The sequence below is a fragment of the Cucurbita pepo genome, chromosome 14 (genome assembly GCF_057944985.1).
Source record: "Cucurbita pepo subsp. pepo isolate OVF chromosome 14, ASM5794498v1, whole genome shotgun sequence".
NCBI lineage: Eukaryota > Viridiplantae > Streptophyta > Magnoliopsida > Cucurbitales > Cucurbitaceae > Cucurbita > Cucurbita pepo.
Genome location: NC_141811.1, coordinates 2,718,150 through 2,733,402, shown reverse-complemented (window position 1 = coordinate 2,733,402; position 15,253 = coordinate 2,718,150). Strand labels below are relative to the sequence as shown.

General features: G+C 36.4%; 3 protein-coding genes and 1 pseudogene across 4 annotated transcripts; 1 reads left to right on the top strand and 3 right to left on the bottom strand.

Moving 5' to 3' along the window:
* Positions 1-3,657: 3,657 nt before the first annotated feature.
* Positions 3,658-5,394, top strand: LOC111809845 (protein PSK SIMULATOR 1). The gene is made up of 2 exons (XM_023696285.2): positions 3,658-4,205; positions 4,340-5,394. Exons 1-2 carry the CDS (start codon positions 3,786-3,788, stop codon positions 5,288-5,290), a joined length of 1,371 nt encoding a protein of 456 aa, XP_023552053.2. The 5' UTR covers positions 3,658-3,785; the 3' UTR covers positions 5,291-5,394.
* Positions 5,395-5,452: 58 nt separating this feature from the next.
* Positions 5,453-6,649, bottom strand: LOC147789372 (zinc finger A20 and AN1 domain-containing stress-associated protein 10-like). The gene is made up of 2 exons (XM_087117535.1): positions 6,512-6,649; positions 5,453-6,132 (listed from the first exon to the last, which is right to left on the bottom strand). The coding sequence occupies exons 1-2, from the start codon at positions 6,647-6,649 to the stop codon at positions 5,578-5,580; spliced, it is 693 nt and encodes a 230-aa protein (XP_086973661.1). The 3' UTR covers positions 5,453-5,577.
* LOC111810191 (pentatricopeptide (PPR) repeat-containing protein) lies at positions 6,433-11,167 on the bottom strand. Of its 2 annotated transcripts, XM_023696802.2 has the most exons (5): positions 10,886-11,167; positions 10,597-10,797; positions 7,837-10,514; positions 7,705-7,757; positions 6,433-6,854 (listed from the first exon to the last, which is right to left on the bottom strand). In XM_023696802.2, the coding sequence occupies exon 3, from the start codon at positions 10,464-10,466 to the stop codon at positions 7,920-7,922; it is 2,547 nt and encodes an 848-aa protein (XP_023552570.2). In that variant the 5' UTR covers positions 10,467-10,514; positions 10,597-10,797; positions 10,886-11,167; the 3' UTR covers positions 6,433-6,854; positions 7,705-7,757; positions 7,837-7,919. The 2 variants fall into 2 exon arrangements, with proteins under 2 accessions (XP_023552570.2, XP_086973660.1); XM_087117534.1 differs by lacking the exon at positions 10,597-10,797.
* A 580-nt stretch (positions 11,168-11,747) lies between these two features.
* LOC111810358 (xyloglucan galactosyltransferase XLT2 pseudogene) lies at positions 11,748-13,137 on the bottom strand (annotated as a pseudogene).
* Positions 13,138-15,253: the final 2,116 nt, after the last annotated feature.

Genomic DNA, 15,253 nt, shown 5'->3' with positions numbered 1-15,253 from the left:
TTCTTAGTAGTTCTGCTGAAAGTTGAATGTGATTGTTGCGTCGTCCTCTGTGAAACCATCTGTCATTTCTTCCTTTCCTTCTCCTTTTTGCCCAAATGGGTTTCTTTGGTGGCATTTTCTTAGCTGATATAGGCTCAAAATGCATAAACATGACTTGAACTTGCGCCCTTGCTCTAAGGTAACCATCATTACCCTAAGAACAATCATATAACTATTTCCATTTCAGCAATGAGTTAAACTTTTTCTAGTTTTAGTTGAAATGACAGTTTCATTAAAAACAGGTAAATTAGAGGAAGAATTTGCTTGTTGAGTAGGACCTGAAGCACTTGTGTAAGGGGAATAATTGTGCGCTTAAAATGATGATGCTACACGTGCGCATTAGGTCATCCTTATATATATCTATGGCGAAGCATAATGTCATTGGGTATGTTCGTAATGTGTTTCTTCTTTTTGGCCATTATCTTTGTGGCCATGTCTTGTTAAAGTGGGGCAATGCCTCCTCAATTTCTGTTCAATAGCGATTAGCCCCTCTCTCCCCTTCTTCTACTCCTCATCTTCCAAAAGTATATGCAATAATAGAAATTGTTTTTGTAATTTTAGGGTCAAAATGTAGTGGGAATCTTAGCGTTGCACACTTCGGTCACTATCAATGCCAACAAGAGGCAAAATGAATGTTGGTTTGATGTGGGATCAAAACAAATAATAGCCTTCTATTTTTCCTCATTTAAAGCTCTTGGGAAGACGTCTATATTGTTCATCCATTATCAACCACACAAATGAATTTTAAAATATCGATGTTTAAAAAGTAAATAGACACACTAAATTTGTAATTTAATTATTCCAGAATGATTAAAATTTAGCCATGGATGATTAGGCCATGCACCCATTATTTAAAATTTAAAGCTAAAAGCATGAACAAGAAGAAATGCTTAAATGATATGATCTTGTCTTGTCGAGCCATGTTTAGTGCGTGCGGGCTAGCGAGTGGGTGTGCCTTGCACTGCCGACGCCCTCACCCCTCCACCATCTAGATCATTCCGCACGCCTCTAACCCCAATTATTCACATAAATCTCTTGCATTCCCTTTTTTCAAAGCTTGTCATTTTAATACTCCACTTTTTATCTTGTTCATTCCATGCACATTTTTTTTAGTTATAAATATCTTTACATATTGCATCGCGACATACAATTTCATAGTTAAAATATATGTGTAATTTATACATTGAATTCATAGAAAAAAGACAAGTTTTGGCCTCAATATTATAAAAACCAAAGTCCAAGAGGTTAGCAATTTGTCACACAAGTCAATTACTACACACCTCCATGAATTAACTAAACATTAAATGAACCAATAAGGAACACAAAGTCTCCCATGCTTGGAATTTCAAGAGATTGCTTAAAACAAAGTGTGTTTAATTAAAATGATTCCATTTAGATTTTGCAACTCAATAAGTTTAACCAATCACAAGTCGACAAGTGGCCTTATTCGACCCTCCTTCCAAGTTGGTAGGTTTTTTACAATGGAAACACATGGGCAACGCATGGGGGAGGCCTTCCTTTGCCCACAATTCTTCTAACAAAATCTCTCATCCCCATTCTGGATTCCTCCATCAATTTAGGTCTCTCTTCAAACTTTCGTGTATAAGATTTCTTTATATATTGAGTTAAATAAAGTTCAACCCGACTCTCAATAATTCTCAACAATATTTTTAAAAGTAATATAATTACTCATAAGTTTAGTAATATAAATTTGATTTTTTCTCGAAATTTTCACCCACCCCTTCAAAATTTGAATAATAATACGCGAAATTCAAACCTATATGCTTTCACATTCATATGGGTAAGGCGTAAAAAAGCAAATTGAATAGTCAATTTCATGTGTAACAAACAAGGTAGGGTAAGAGAGAGAAAGAAGGGTAGAGAGAGAAGGAGAGGTTGAAGGAGGTTTTGCCTATTCATTCACCGACAACTCAACAACGAAATCTTCCACTGTTGTTCCATTGATAGGTAAAAGCTCAACCACAGCTCAAAAAACAAACCTTATAGTACCCACTACTTTTCTCTCCTATTAAACTAAACCTTTGATTCCCATCTACACCTCGAACCAACCGGTCCGAGGTTGAAATCTTCGGTTTTTCTTGTTCGAACTAAAAATAATTTATTTTTGTAACAAAATATTTGAATTCTTAACCAAATTTTCAAAACAAACCCTTGTAGCCCCCGTCAAATGGTAATCAAATCAAACGAAAAATATCCTAAATGATGAAGTCTATTCCATCGTTGTTAGATTTATTAGTTCTAAATAACAAATTAGAGAATATTATGAATCTAGAAGTTAATTTCATAAAAAATAATAATCCTGATATTATTTCAACGAGATTCAAGATACCTTTATTTCATGTTCTAAAGATTGACTAATAATTATAATGAATTATCATACAATATGATAAAAGATGGGTCACTTGGAGATAAACATCCTATCGAAAGAATAGAAGCATGTTTTAGAAGAATCTCTTTGTCGGGACCCTAGCATGGATCAATTACAAACTATTATTTTCCTTATTATTTATTTCAATTAAAATTTTCACATTAAAAATCTCAACCAATAATGGTTATGAAATGCATGCAAGGTAATAATTCACTAATAATTAATTTAAAAGAAACTTAAAGAGATAATTCATAATTAAAATGCGTAACACATGAAAATTAACAAAAGGAAGAAGCCAAACCAATAACGACACGGTCCTCGGTTTCCTTTTGGACAAAGTTAACATCCTCTGCAAAAATAGAATAAAATAAAATAAAATAAAATAAATCTTTGCCGACTTGGAGATAACTATTATTTATTATTTTAATGAGGAAGAAAAAAGTATTCAAATTTGATAAATAAAAAAAAAACACATCCCAAAAAAGGAAAAAAAAGGAAAAGGAAAAAAGAAAAAAAGAAAAGAGTGGTATAATTGTTCTCCCCACGCTCATCCCAAGCGTGTGTTCGTTGAACCCACTACAAGACAAAGTAGCCTTTATTTATAAATTCGACACGCGCTACCCGCGTGCGTGACTGTAATTTCTCTTACTCTCACTCCTTACATTTTACTCATATATATATTTATTTATTTATGTGTTAGGTTTCATAATTCCATAATTATCAATTATTCCTCTTCACGTAAATATATAAATTTTTAGTAGAGAAACAAAAAAAAATTAGTTTATATATACAAATTAAAGACAGAGAATGAAATAATTACCATAAGATCGTGTCGCATTATTATTTCAAGGTGGTCTTGATTCAATGGACCTCAACTGGTTCGCTTAAGATTGAACTTTAGGTTGACCCTCGAAGTCGTAAAGGTCAAAGATTTAGGTTAACCCTCTAAAATCAAAGTTATTAGTCACCCACCTTTCTAAAACATTTTCTCATAAACGTGACCCGAGACTCGTCCCATAATTGTTGAGGATGAGAAATGTCGTTATAATTTAATTTAATAATTAAAAGAAACAAAAAGTAGGGAAGCTTTGGGAATGGAAAATTCCATAAAATTTTGTTTATTTTTATTTGTATTAATTAATATCGAAATCATGAACAATTTGAAAAAAAAAAAAAAAAAAAAAAAAAAAAAATTGGTTCCTTTTTCTTATTAGTAATAAAGATGGCGATGAAAACAGCCCACGAGGTTTAACAACGCTAAATTCCCTCCGCCTAAAATCTCCCCCACTGTTATATCCTCATCTATCTATCTATCTATCAATTCCTTCTTCCTCCACATTAACCAAACCAAATCAATATGGCCCTCGAGACTTGGCTAATTAAGGTCAAGACCGCCGTCTCCAACAAATTCGATGTGGTTCGAACTTCAACTATCCTCAACACCAAACCCACCTCGTCTAAGAAATCGCCGAACCTCGGCGTTTTGGCCTTCGAGATTGCTGGCCTCATGTCCAAGCTTTTGCATCTATGGCACTCCCTCTCCGACCACAACATTCTTCGTCTCCGAGAATCTATTTCCCTCGAAGGTGTCCTTAAGATTGTCTCTAACGACGAGACCTTCCTCCTCGGCCTCGCCTGCGCTGAAATGACCGAAAATCTTCGCCTACTCGCCAACTCTGTCTCCCGCTTGACCATTAAATGTCACCACGCCCATCTTCGATCCTTCCCTCGCTTCTTCCACGACTTCGCCGACTCCGGCCGCGATCTTCACAATTGGGTTCGTTAAATTACAGCTAAATTCTAAATCTTTACTCTAAATCTTCACGTTCTGTTTCTAACAATGGGTTTCATAGTTTTCTCTGTTTTTTTTTTTTTTTTTTTAATTGATGAATGTTGCATTTTGATTTACAGATTATGAGCGAGAAAGAAATGGAGTGTAGGAACAAGAGGATTGAGAGATTAGTTACATTCACTGCAGCCCTTCATAGAGAAATGAATGAGCTTTCAATTATGGAAACTGGGTTAAGAAAAGCAGTGGCAAATTTAGAGTTCTGTGGTCAAGAGAAGAGTTCACCATTAGAGATCTCTCTCAAAGAGCAAAAGATCCTCGACCTCCGACACAAGATCTTATGCCAGAGACAAGAAGTAAAGTATCTAAAAGAGAAATCTCTCTGGAACAGAACATTCGACACGGTGATTTTAATTCTAGCAACCTCAATTTTCACAACTCTAGCAAGAATTAAGGTTGTTTTTGGTATTGCTCAAACCCCATCTTCTCTCCCACGTAGCCTCTCCGCCTCTGCCGCTGTCCACCCGCTCAAGAACATAAACGACAACGGAAAAAATGCATTGTTTGAACCCAATTCGAAACTTTTAAAGCCTCCCCCGACCACATTGGGAGCGGCGGGGTTAGCCCTGCATTACTCCAACCTGATCATAGTGATGGATAAAATGATCAAGGCTCCGCAACTAGTCGGCGTGGATGCGAGAGACGATCTATACTCGATGCTACCGAAGAGCATTCGGTCGTCGTTGAGAGCACGGTTGAGAGGGGTTGGGTTCATAGCGAGCGATGCGTCGTTGGCGGGAGAATGGAGGGAGGCAATGGGGAGGATATTGGGATGGCTGTCGCCATTGTCACAAAACATGGTAAAATGGCAAAGTGAAAGGAGCTTTGAGCAGCAAAATTACATGGCACCAAAGACTAATGTAATGCTTTTGCAGACGCTTTATTTTGCTAACAAAGACAAGACAGAAGCCGCCATTACAGAATTGCTTGTGGGGTTGAATTATATTTGGAGATTTGAAAGAGAAATGACTGCCAAGGCCTTCTTTGCCTCCAACAATTTCACTGCCTCTTGATGTATATTGTATATTTTTATTATACAAAGTATATAAATTATATGATGATTAGGATCAAAATATTATAAACTTTTAATCATAATTATTCACATATTTAGTTTTAATTTGGAAATTATAATTAGATTTTGTTTTACCATAATTATTTAAATTTGAAAAACAAAAAAAGAAATTATTGTTTTTTTTTTATTATTATTATCATTATTCATCTAATTTTATAAAATATTTAAGACAGTAACATTCTCGAAAAGAAAATAATTTTAAAAAAATTGCAGTAAATTCCATTGAATCTAAACCCTAAACTCCAATTTATCGGCCTTGCATTCGACAATGTGCTTTGCCAGAATCTGCCGTCCGATTGCCTTGTGGTCAACGTTGCACGAATGCTCTTCAGGATGCCTATGTTTGCAGCAGAATGGACCTCCACACCGGCAATTGAATCCTAACATTCCGATCTTCTTCTTGCAGATTTTGCATCTAATTTTGGTTTTATTGGCCGGATTATGCAAATCGGCGACCGGTTCAGAAGTTTCGGAACTCTGTCCGGCCCAAGGAGATCGTCTCTTTCGCAGATTTGGTTCTTCCTCACGTATTTGATGGTTTGAGTTCTCTTGTCGTTCTGAATTTTCGCCGGTTTCTTTGAGGAAAGCGGCGTAACAGAGGGAGCAAAGGTTTCGATTCATCGGATAGCCATAAAAGCCACAGTTGTTGGCACAGAGAGGTGCGTCGTTATCATTGTTTGAACTTCCAAAACCCGCCATTATTGTATCTTTCGATGTTCTTGTGTTGCAACTCGATTGGATTTGTGTGAGAATTTGTTCTGTAATTTGATGCAGCCAATGGGTCTGCCAGAAAGCCCATTATATAAAGATTGATATTCGAATCAGATTAGGAAACTCTCATAGAAATTAAATCCGGAAAGAACTAGGATTGGAATAAGTTTAAATTCATAACCTTCTCAGGACTTTGGTCATAAATAAATGTCCAGGATTTTTTTTTTTTTTTTTTTTTTTTTTTTTAACCATATTTTCTTTTTCCAAAACTGAAAGATTTTTCTTTTTATGGATTAGTATATAACTTTATCTTTATTAAAAAATATAAAAAATTACATACTATTAAATTAAAAATAAAAAGGAAAAAACACATCGAATAAACTAATATTTACATAATTTTTTTCTTTTTTTATTTCAACAATATAGATTGGAAGATTCGAGGCATACTTACTTGGGTTAAGATATCAGTTACATTTGGTTCGTCCACGCCAGTATCAACACCAAGGCCTAGTTCACAAGCTTGAAGAAAACCTTCAGAACAATCTCCAAATTGGTGTAAAATGTAACAAAATGGTGTGTTTTCCTCCATTGTAATTTGCAAAACTCCATTTGGATTTCTGTTTTCAGTTCCTTTTGATGGAAGTTTTACCTTTTCCAGCTCCTCAATGCCCTTTTTGGACTCCGTAGGATCTCACTTGAAGAGCTCCAACTTGGTGGCACGCTAATGAGTTTTCTGTAACCTTTGTTTGACAAGATTGGGCTTTCCTTCCCCACTGTTGTAATATCACTTTTGGCTGGAAAACAAGATGTCACAAGAACGTAAGCTACAATGTTAACATTTGGATGGATATAGGACAGAAGTATAGAGGACTGACTCAAACGACAAAACTTTGTATAAAATCTCAACTCATGCTTCCTTTAGCACGAGATTGGTGGGTTTTGAGCCCTTCTTCGCAATTCCTTTGGCGAACTATGATTTAGATGCAAAAAAGCTCTGAAATTCACTGGTTTTGTGGGACTTGTTGAGGCTACTGCACTCCAAGACGGAATCATTATAGCTGAGAAAGCTGGGATCTATCTTTCTGGGTTAAAACAGATGCGTTGATTCTCTAGACTTTACTCGAAAGTTTCTCTCTTATAGTTTACGGAACGATAATTTTGTTGCTCATGGTTCGGCTTGTCATGAAAGACGGAGCAACCTCTCTGGTGTATGGATTGTAGCAACGAGTTAACACTTTTAAGTTTTTGTTTATGCTTCTGCGTCACCTAAAAATCCAAGTTTCTGGCCATGCTCACAAGTAATCAACTTAACTTCAAATCTTCAATATTTACACTCAAAACACCATCTGCAGTCCGTTTAAAATCAAACACTAGAACAAATCAAATTTAACAGATTACATGAGAGATGCTCCTCGAGTAAATGCTGTGTACTCTATTGCAGTCACAATGAATGTGGGCCTAAAGATCAATATCTAATATTCGAAGTGTTTCAAGAATGATGCATGTTGGCTCAAAGACATCATTAATCAATCTAAAAGGTAAATGCATTGATAAATGACTCGATGAACAGCAAGGAACATCAATGTAGAATGAAAATGAATCAATCAGTAACCAGGGTGTAGAAAATTAGACGTATGGCCTTACCGAAGCAGAAACAAGCAAAACGCCACAGCAGGAAGCCTACACCGCTCAGTTGTCTGAATCACAGAAAAAATAAATAAACGTTAAGGTTTACTAGTCGGCACAAGAACAAGCTAAGAAGAGGACCCTGCTTACCAACTCATTCATGGCAAGATAGGCAAACTGCAGAAACGTTTTTCAATGCAGTGATAGCCAAATGTGTTCACAGATTCCTCATATCACATGGTCATAGATGCAGCAGGTTGATTACTCATATTCCAGACACTCAGTCCTTTGACATGCATCTCAGACAAAATAAGATGGGCTTCTTGAAACCTCCCCTCTCTCTTAAGACCATCAATGAGTTGATTGCAAACGGAGGCATTTAACAAAAAATGGTTTTTGAACATTTCCTTATACCATACATGTGCCTCGCCATAATCACCAAGTTCACAAAGTCCCTTGACTAGGATATTGTAAGTGTCACCCTTAGGACTCAACCCTCTAGCCTTCATATCATCAACAAGTTTCCTTACTTCTGTAACCTTACCATCTCTCAAGCATCCTAAAATCAAGCTGTTATAAGTCATCTTGTCTAGTTCGACTCTTTCATCGATCATCTTTTTGTACAAAACAAATGCCTTTTGAACATCTCCGTTCTCTATGTAGCAATAAATCATTGCATTATAAACAACTCTATCTGGAGCAAGATCCATGAGTAACATTTCGCCGAACAGTTTCTCAACTGTATCTAAACCAACCTCGCTGCATCCAGATATTAAAACATGATACGTTATTAATGTAGGATTGATGCCTTGTTTTTTCAACGTTTCATATATCTCGAGACCTTTTTGGGGGTTCCCAGAACTACAATGCCCAAGGATAAGGGAGTTGTATGTGATCACATCAGGTGTAAGACCACTGTTTGTAATTTGGTTGACTAATTCTTCTGCTTCAATCACCCTTCCTTTCTTGCAGAGTCCATTGATAAGTGAGTTGTAAGTCGAAAGGGTCGGGGCAATGTTCCTATCAATCATTTCATCAAAAATCTTGAAAGCATCTTGCATTTTCCCTAATGTGCACTTACAATCAATCAGCATATTATAAATTTGAGCATTTGGAAGAACTCCTTTACCATCCATGTCAGCAAAAATTACTTCAGCTTCAACAAATCTACCACCCTTGCAGAGACAATTGATAAGAGTTCCATAGCTTACCACATTTGGCTTTATTCCTTTGCTTTCCATTTCTTCAAGAACTTGGAAACATCTATCAAAAAGACAAGCCCGTCCATAACCATCGAGAAGGATGTTATACGTTTCGATGCTAGGGCAAACTTCCCTCGCTATCATCTTTCTCAGCCATTCCTCTGCCTTGTCCATCTCCTTCATTTCACAAAATTTATTGATCAACGAATTAAAAGTTATACAATTGGGTGTTAAGCCTTGATTTTCCATCCGTTGGATGGTTGATATAGCACCGTCGATATTTCCTTTTCGACAGTAACCATCCACTAGTACATTGAAAAGGATTTCATCCGGAACCAGTCCATCCATCATTAGTTTCGTCAGAATCTCCTCTGCTTTTTCCACCTTCCCATCTTTACATAACCCATTCAACAAAATACAACAAGTATATTTATTTATTCTCACCCCTTTCTTCACTGTTTCTTCATACAGAACTATTGAGGCTTCATCATCACCAGACCTCAGATACCCATCAAAAAGTATGCTATAAGTAAATCCATCAGGTGCAAACCCATAAGTTTCCATCTCACGCAATAGCTTTTTTGCTTCCTCCATCTGCTTTGCCTGACAGAGTCCACTTAGCAAAGAATTGTATGTTACAAGATTAGGTTCCAAATTTTCTTGCTTCATCCTCTCTTTCAAACTAAAAGCTTTATCCAGTTTTCCCACCTTACAATATCCATTGATAATGGTATTGTAAGTTACCGAATTCGGGGACAAATTTGTATTGATCATTTCATCAAACATCTTCTGTGCATCAATCAGCTTCTTCTCTTTGCAAAGACCAGAAATTAGCACATTAGACACAAACACAGTAGGACTAATCCCTATCTTCTTCATGCAACACATCAAATCAAAGGCTCTGTTCGTCTCCCCTAGTTTTATTGCCGCCTCAACTGCCTTACCATACATAAAGCTATCTGGTCGAATACCAGATTCGACAAGTTCAGAAAAAAAGTCGAGCATTTTTCTAAACTCTTTTGAAGACATTAAAAGTTTAAATAAAACACTGAGGGTGGCCACAGCAGGAACAACGCCATTTTCCTTCATTGAGGTACATAATCTTATGGCATCATCAAGCATTTTGAGATCCAAAAACGCCATTAACAACATATTTGAAAAGACATGCTTCAAGTTGGGAGAATGGACAGAAAAAAGTGCAATGAGATCACAAGGTGATGAGAAAGGAGATTTGGACAGAATTATAGACTTAATGAGCCTCTTGGCAGCACCCGTGCGCTCCTGTTGAAGTAAAATCCGAAGCTTTTGAACTAACTCATGGCACAAAGGTTCTGGATGGTTAGGATGTTGGTTCCTGGTGGTGCTCAATGTTACTTCCTGATGACTAGGAACCTGTTCAATTTGATTGGGGTTGTTCTGGGTATAATCAGAGCAAAATGGGTTCGAGGAAGGGATAAATGCAAGATATTGAGTTCTGAATCGTCTAATGACAGGAATTCTAGATAAATAATAGCCATGCCTTCCCATTGTCAGCTCAAACAGTTGGTTTAAAGATTTTGCAAAAGCGATAGTACCCATTTCTCAAATGGAAGCAAACACTTCTGAAACATAACCATAATCACATTTCTGCCAAAAAAAAAAAGGATTAAAACGAATGCTTCAAATGCATATAAGTAGACTTTTAACATACAAAAAACAAAATTTTTACCTCAAAATTCAAGAGATTTTCTATCCAACAAAAGAGGATAGGTCGGGGCATTGATACAGAAATAAACATTAGAATTTGAAGAAAATCAGTTCTTCCTCGACCCGTCTAGGGTTGCCAATCATAGGTCGAATCAGTCGAACCAAGCGGCTTAATCCCAAGACCGATTCGAACCGCAGCGGTCTGTTTCTGTTGGGCATACCCCTTGGTTTTCCATTTTAAAGCTCCGTCAAGAGTCTTCACTTTTATTCAGTAATTGTAGTGAATAATGGAAGAGACAATATAGTATTACCGGGCAACAAATCGGAGCGAGCCAGAGCGGCGGCGGCAGTGAACTCGCCTTCTGCTTCTTCCTCGGCAAAATCACCTGTCACCGCCTCCTCCTCCTCCTCCTTATTCTTCAATCCTTTCCAGAACAACAACGCCACAGCCGTCCACAACCTCGACTAAGACTCTTCAGCTGAAACAGGGGCGGCGGCAAACGTCTGTGAAAGAATTGAGAGGGAAACCCGAATGGATAGGGCATAAGGGTGTTCAAAGGACCGGTAAAAAGAAAAATCTGATCGGACGGTTGGATTATTAGGTTGAGTAGGACAAATAAATCAATTTTTTATGAGTTTTTCAAATAAATAATTTTTTTTATAAGTTTAATTAATTGATAAGTTTTCTAGAATTAATCTGTGTAATTTAATAATTATTTTTTATTATTTATTTTACAACCTCTCTTAAATATTTAAACTCAAAATTCAAACATATTTTTAAAATTAAATTATAAAATTAGTTGATTTTTAAAAAATACATAAATACATAATTTTATATATTAACATTCTACTTTTATTAATAATAAAAGTAGAATAAATTACCTAAACAAGAAAAGCAAATTCTCCAATTTGAGCTAGCAAAATGCCACATCAGCAGCTGATGTGGCATCAAATTAAGACCATTCAAATTTCATAAATTACAAAAATTTGAAAGAAAAAAAATGTTAAAGAATGAGAATTAGAATTGGATCGAAAGTGTATTCGGATTGATATTCAATCTACTAATAAAAATAAAATAAATTAATTAAATATTAAAAAATAAAATAAAATATACTATAAATCAAATCATAACATAAATAATATATTTTTAAATATTATATCTCAACAAAAACTTCAATAATTTAAGATACTAGGTTCATTCAATCTCTGGAAGATGCCATGGAGGGTGATATCAAAAGCATCGTTGATAGTTTCCAGGCCCTCGGGAGCACTGGCGTAAACTAATTTTGGTATCGTTTCAATCACTTTCTCTCTCATCTTCCTCACTCTCTCTCTACTAAATTTCTCCAGCACTCCTCTAATGGATGCCGACCCATTTCTCACCTCCCTCTGATCGATAAAAACAGAGTAACTCCCCGCCTCCTCCGGCAAGAACCACTCGTATTGCCCGTAAGCGGTTCTCTCCCAGAAAATAACCGGAATCGAACCGGCCAACATGCAATCGAACACCGATTTTCTCGAATACGAATCGCCTTTCGGCTGCAAACAGAAATCCGAGTCCAGAAACGTTTCCAGAACCGCCGAGTCCCCACTCGCGCACCGGTTCGCAGTGCACTTCACGGCTCGGCACCGACCGGCCGATTCGTTGATGCAGTAACTCAGTAAAAAGGCTCTAAAGTCGTTCTTTATTCCATGACGTGTTCCGCCGGCAAAGCAGAAGAGGTTTGTTCTGTTCCGTTCACGAACAAAGCTCTGCCAATTTAACACGTCAGCGTCAGATCTTGGGTGGAATCCTGTGGGGAAAGGTACACCGATATCCAATGGATCGGACGGTTCTCTTTCCACGATCAACCTCGCCACGTTTCTCATCCCTGGCATCAACGCAAAACTGGACCCCCACTCGTTATTCCCCCACCGTTTAAAGTCCCAAGTCAGCCGTCCCAGAGTAATGAAATGATCTCCACCGTTCGATCTATTCCAATACGGCTGATCCTGGACCCACTTAATCAACTTCTCAGAATCCCGATCCCGATCGGAAGTAGTGTGATTCTGCCATAGGAACCGTCCGATGGAGAGACCAGCATAAAACGGTATGTAGAAGGCCGTAGCTGATTCGGGCTCTAACGTTCTACACTTATGGTTAAGAATCCGATTATGTATAATCGGTTCCAACATGTACTGCTCCGACCAATACCACGTCGGAGCTAGACCATCGGGAACAACGCCAACGAGCTCCGTCGCCCGGCGGCCGAACCCACCGTTGGACACGTCATCACAGCGGGAGGTCCATGGGTCTAAGGACTCGCAATTTTCCAATAATTGTTTGTTGAAAATGGGAGGCAGGTCGTAAACGAACACTCTCCCGGAGCTGCAGGGGTCTCCAGCAGCCGTGTTAGAGAGTTGGCCGCCTTCTCTAGCGGTGGCGGGGGAGAGTGGAACGGAGCAAGTGGTGGTGAAGATTAGGTAAATTTGCAAAAGGACGACGATTAAAATGAGGATCCATGTGGGATAATATCGTGTGGAGGAATTGGAAAAGGCCTTTGTATCCTTAAAATCCATGCCAATAAATACAATTAGTGGAGAATGAAATCCTTCTTAAATATGATTTCAGCCGCCGTTTATGCCCAAAAGATCGGCCGCCAGCCGTTAATTACAGTTGACATTGAAGAAATGTTAGTATGAACTCAAATTCATGCTTGGAGTATAATAGAAAGTGGTGGACGATTTTTGAGGAAAACAAAGAGGATCTTAAGGATCTTGTTTAGCTGTCTTAGTAACCCATATTTACCGGTGCCATAATCCCAATCCATATGCCCTTTTTTTTCACCCAAAATTCAAACCCACTCAAGTACTGCACTTTCTTCAAACTCAATATACACCAAAAGTCATTACAATTTCTTTCCATCCACGAAAACCACTTTTTTTTTTTTTAATTTATATATATTTTTATGTTCTGATACATGAATTTGGACGTTAAAAATTGCTTTTTGTTTTCTATTTTTTTTTTTTTTTTCTTTGACTTTTTGTTCCAGGAAAGTTCCCACTAATTTAGGGGATGATCATGGGTTTATAAGTAAGGAATACTAACTTCATTGGTACTAGTCCCCACTAATTTAGGAAATGATTATGGGTTTATAACTGAGTAATACTAACTACATTGGTACGAGGCCTTTTGAGGAAGCCCAAAGCAAAACCATGATAGCTTATGCTCAAAGTGGACAATATCATACCATTGTGGAGACTAGCTCCATTGGTACGAGGCTTTTTGGGGAAGCCCAAAACAAAACCATGAGAACTTATGCTCAAAGTAGACAATATCATACCATTGTGGAGAGTTTTGTTCGCCTAACACCATATTTTCTATAATTGAAGAAAGAAAGAATCGTCATTTAGAGAATACGGAGGCTTGCCCTTAATTTAGTTTAGACGCGGAAAGCAGGAAAAGCCATTCCAAGAAGATCGATAGCAGAAAACTTGCAAAAGCAGGAATATCGATAACAGAAGACCTGCAAAAGCAGGAAGATCGATAACAGAATACATGCAAAAGCGAGCCAGCATATATTCTAGTAATGGTACCTTAAATACGATAATTTACTATTCATTTACGAATACAAGCATAACTTAATTATAATTCATTGTCAAATTGTTATTGTATTTAAGGAATAGTATTCATTTTTTAAAATTTATTAAGAAGTTAAAGCTTAAACTAACTAAATACCAAATTTCTTTATACTACTACTTATTTTTTTAATAATACAATTATTTTAAAACTATACCAATTTCAAACTAAACTTACTGTTTCATTGACTACTAATTTTATTATTGCTTTAGTTCTTTATTAATTTATTTGACCTTTTAAATTGATTAAGAGTTTGCTTAAGAACGTACACATGGCCTTATGGGGATTGCTTATTCTAAATTTTGGGAACTTGGATTACTATGATAATCTTTTTTTTTTCTTTTTAATTATTTACATTGGTTTTGTATGTGATTGATATTATACAAAACTTTATAACAAAAATATTTGCATGCACCCATGTGACAACCTTTTATATATATATATATTTTGATGCACTTAGTTTCACTATTTTTTAAAGAAATTTAAATTAAATCCATTTATAAACTAAAATTAGTATAATTTAAACAGAGTAAAAGAACAAACATCCAATTGGGTTCTGACACGTCTGAAAATTCCGTAGTTCTATCCAATCCATACATTCCACTGCCAGTTGTTTAATTAATTAAATACTTTTGAATAAAATTGAATTTAAAAATAACTAACTCGAAAAATGGGGCTCTCTTCAAGTACCGAAGCCTCGTAACTGTAATGTCTAAACTTTTAATGGGCCTCTGAAGATGGGCTTCCATTTGGGCCTCCAACTACTTGGGCTCTGCATTATACGACCGACTTCCAGTTCTGGCCCGTTAATCTTTTTTAATAACATTTATTTATTTATTTATTGTATTATTTCAACAGCTGCATTAAATTACCGTGTCATTATTAAATTAATGGTTATTAACTCACCCTGAATTTTCCCTCCAATAAAATTGTAGGTTGTAGTTTACTTTTTTTTTTTTTTTTTTTTTTTTCATTTATCATTTAATATGTCATTAAATAATATATTATTTTATTTCATTCTTTAAATAAATAAAATTATATATACAAGATAATGGGGGGA